General features: G+C 31.1%; 1 protein-coding gene across 1 annotated transcript in view; it reads right to left on the bottom strand.

Moving 5' to 3' along the window:
* The window catches only part of LOC106478424 (ER degradation-enhancing alpha-mannosidase-like protein 1), a 33013-nt gene extending 29801 nt beyond the window's left edge, over positions 1 to 3212 (bottom strand). The window contains 1 exon segment of the mRNA XM_013938966.2: positions 2381 to 3212. Coding sequence (XP_013794420.1) covers positions 2381 to 2745 — 365 coding nt within the window. The 5' untranslated portion in view covers positions 2746 to 3212.
* Between the last annotated feature and the right edge of the window lie 605 nt (positions 3213 to 3817).

Genomic DNA, 3817 nt, shown 5'->3' with positions numbered 1-3817 from the left:
ATATATATATATATATATATATATATATATATATGGGCAATTTTTTTCATGGTATATATACATATACAGGGCTAGCTCTCCAAGCACTTACTATAAAGGTACTTTTTAACAGCTCAAACTACTACATTCTTCCCCTTTCATAAACAAGGCCCATCTTTGCCCATAACTTCAAGGTCATGGGATGGCCATTACTTAGTCCCCAATGTCGACTTAACATCCTAAAACACCTCTATTTTTGCCCTTTTTGACTAGTTTTTTACAAGTTCCCTTTCTGGCAAGTAAATTACCTATGAATTAAAAAATTTTGCAAATGAATCGTTGTTGTTACAGTAAAAATTAAAATACAAATTATTTTTAGTAGGCTTTTTAATAAACAAAACAACAACATTCAAGAATATTAGCAACCTTCATTTGCAGTTTATTTCTTAAAAAACTGATCAAGTGTTCCTTGCTTGAACATTATGAGGTTGGTCCCAGGGACCGAGCCCGCGTTGAAAGACTTAATGACGCATCGCGTTATATCCAAATTCGCATAAAATTGGGGTTTCACTGTATATATATATATATTTGTTTTTTTTTCTTGCCTCAGATTTTAACCCAAGAACTTACATGCCAGGGAAATATCTACTGAGCTAAAGGGTTGATCCCTAGCACTTGTTAGTAAAGCACTATTAGCAACACAACCTACTACTTATATGATTTTTAACATTATATTCATGTTCCCAATACATCTTCTTAGATCAGCTCTTGGGCTATTGTATACAGGACTACTAGTTCATAAGAATAGAAAAAACATAAGGAGACAGAAGCCCGTTAAGCATATCAAAATCACTCTTCAATCACAAGTAAAAATAGAAAATAGTCATTCTCAACTATATATATCCCACAAAATTTTCCAGAAATATAAAACATGCATATCAAAACCACATACCACATTAACAGACAAACCATTTCACAAGTCAAGATGTATAACTCACACTTTAATAAAAAAAAAGTATTTCAAATAATAAGCCTGAACCTAGACTTCCAAAACTCAAATTCATTACCAGTACTACTAAAATAAATGTAACAATATAAGAATAACTTTTAGAAAATTATGTTAAATTGAAGACTAATTATTTGATTGTCAAATTTAATATGTTCTCTTAAAGAACCATTAAAAATTTACATAAAATACCAAGTATCATAAAAGTTTCTCAATTTTGTTTATAAGAAAATTTAAAAATCCACATTTCCAGTAAGTAACCCATCACTTCAATCACCATGAAATGGAATAAAATATTATTACGTTTCTGGCACTCGCATTTATTTATGACAGTTTTTAATTCATATAGTACTGTGTATATGAAGTACTCCAACTTTGTAGTACATTACTGGAAATGAATGACCATACAGTGACTAAAATACTAAAAAACTGTAATGATACATATAAAATACAACATTGTACTGTTATGAAGCAGGAAAAAATAGTTTCCATCTTCCACCATAATTAGTAATCAAAATAAATAACTTTTATTTTTTTTTGTAAACACAGAATACATGTATCTAAGTAACTCATATTCTTCTCATAATTGCAATTTTTTTTTAATACCAAGAAAGGTAATACACATTATAAGACCAAAATAAACTTATTCTATCCTTTTCTAAAAATCTTTGAGAAAATAAAAAAGGAAATTAAGTCCAAGATAACTGATTCTTCATTGTGTATCAATAAGAAGTGTTTAGATCAAATAAGAGATTCACGAGGGAAAAAAGTGCATAATGGAAGTAAATATTTAACATGTTTAACTGATACTAGTTAAATTATTTATAATATCATAAAATATCTCTCACTTGACTGAATTCCATGCAAAAAGTTTAGGTTTGTACGAGTTTCCTTCCTGCAGTCTTACATGACTGATGATGTTACCACTTTCTACATGTAACATTGTAAGATATGTTTGTTTGCCCAAAATATGATCTTTCAAATAAGATTTTTTGCCTGATTTGTAATGACATCAGTCAGATTTTTTATTCATGAATGTCTATATCTACAGCAAATATTGCAAAAACCTTATAATGACAGTAAATATCTTTGTCTGTAAAAACCAGTATTATGCACTACCCCTTCCATGAGAGTCTTAGTTAGTTGTAACTTGTAGTAATTATGTTTTTGCATAAAACAGCAGGAAAAATAAGATACAAACTGTAACAAGATACTGACAAAGAAATTACATATGCTTTTACTAAACTGAAAACATACTACAAAACTAAAAATGTTTATCAGAAGAAATAATTTAGGGGTTTTGTTATTTTGAAGGTTTAAAATCACAGCTGTTCAAATACACACATTTATATATCTACATATGCACAATTATGAGAGAGGGATCATAATACTTACGGATCGTCATAATCTGGTCCACGACCATTACAGTATATGGGATTAAGTTCATCTTTGGGAAAAGCATATTTCATGTAACTGTCATATGCAAACTGGAACATAAGTTTTGCTTCATTCAGCATTTCTAAACGCATCTCCTCTGTGAAAGCCCCATACTTTTTGTCATATACTCCTGGTTTATAATAGAAAAGATCATAAACATTCCAACTGGACTTAGTATTATTATCAATATTAGTAACGTTGTTACTGTTAGCAGAGCGGCAAGTTGATATCTGTCCTGAAGTTAAGCCTGACAGTATTACTATTAGCAGCATCAACAGTATGTCCGCTTGTCTGGCAGATAATTCTAAATAATACTTTTCCATTTCTAATCATCATTTCCCGAGAAATGAAAAAAGTGAAACTATTGGTCTCTATTCCAACCTATTAACTGTTACTTATATAACCGAGCAATATGGCAATAAGTGGAAGAACTTGAAAAGCGGAAATAAAACGTCGTGGTGTTTAATTTTATGTTACGAATTTTAATCATCCTAAGTTACACTTATGTCGTATTTATGTCACAAGCTCAAATTCCAACGCCGTATTACTACGATACCTCTTCCTACCACCGTAGGAGTGGCATAGACTGTGTTTACGTGTCATTGAACAAACGGTCTGTTGGTTATCAATGCGCCACCAGCTGGTTGTACGAATATAAAGAGGAATAAAACACGTGGGAGTATTTACTTAGCTACGAAATGGTTGCAATTAACTATATATAATAATAATTTCAGAAGAGAAGTTTCATCTTTTATATATCTATGAGTTGAAAAATTATTGCAACCATCCTGTTTGACGAAGCATATATTTTGAAAATATTATTAAGTCATCATACACGAAACTCAGCTTGCTCAGCTGTAAGCCTGAGAACTTGTAATACTAAATTTTGAGGATCGATCATCGTGGTGGGCACAGCATAGTTAACCCATTTTGCAGGCTTGCGCTTAACAACAGACAAACAGCACCTCACTGTGTTTTTAACTGTAAACTTAGTTAAAATATCTTTCTCCTTAAACATGGTGACTCCGTTCTTACTAGAGGGTAGTTAGGAGCATTTTGGTAAATGCATTATATTTATATTTCATTGAAACAACCTTTGAAAAAGTAAGAAAACATATCAAATTTATTGAAAGGATGTTCGCTCTTTTGTTTTTGATGTTCAGAAGTTGTTAGAATGGTGTGTAAAATTTTTTCAATGGGCAAATGATTATTTCTCTACCTCTTTTTTACTCGTTCATGTACACTGATAGCTTGAACGCTTTGTAAAATAAATTTTTGGCTCTAGCCTAGCGAAGCCCTTAGTTTCAGAGAAATCTGATGAAGTTCACGATCGTACATATTGTTACGTCTCCGTTTGTTAATTAACTTTCCGTAACTTCGTTCCGACGAAACTTT

This window comes from Limulus polyphemus, unplaced genomic scaffold (assembly GCF_000517525.1).
Source record: "Limulus polyphemus unplaced genomic scaffold, Limulus_polyphemus-2.1.2 Scaffold210, whole genome shotgun sequence".
Taxonomy (NCBI): domain Eukaryota; kingdom Metazoa; phylum Arthropoda; class Merostomata; order Xiphosura; family Limulidae; genus Limulus; species Limulus polyphemus.
This window is presented reverse-complemented; position numbering and strand designations above follow the sequence as displayed.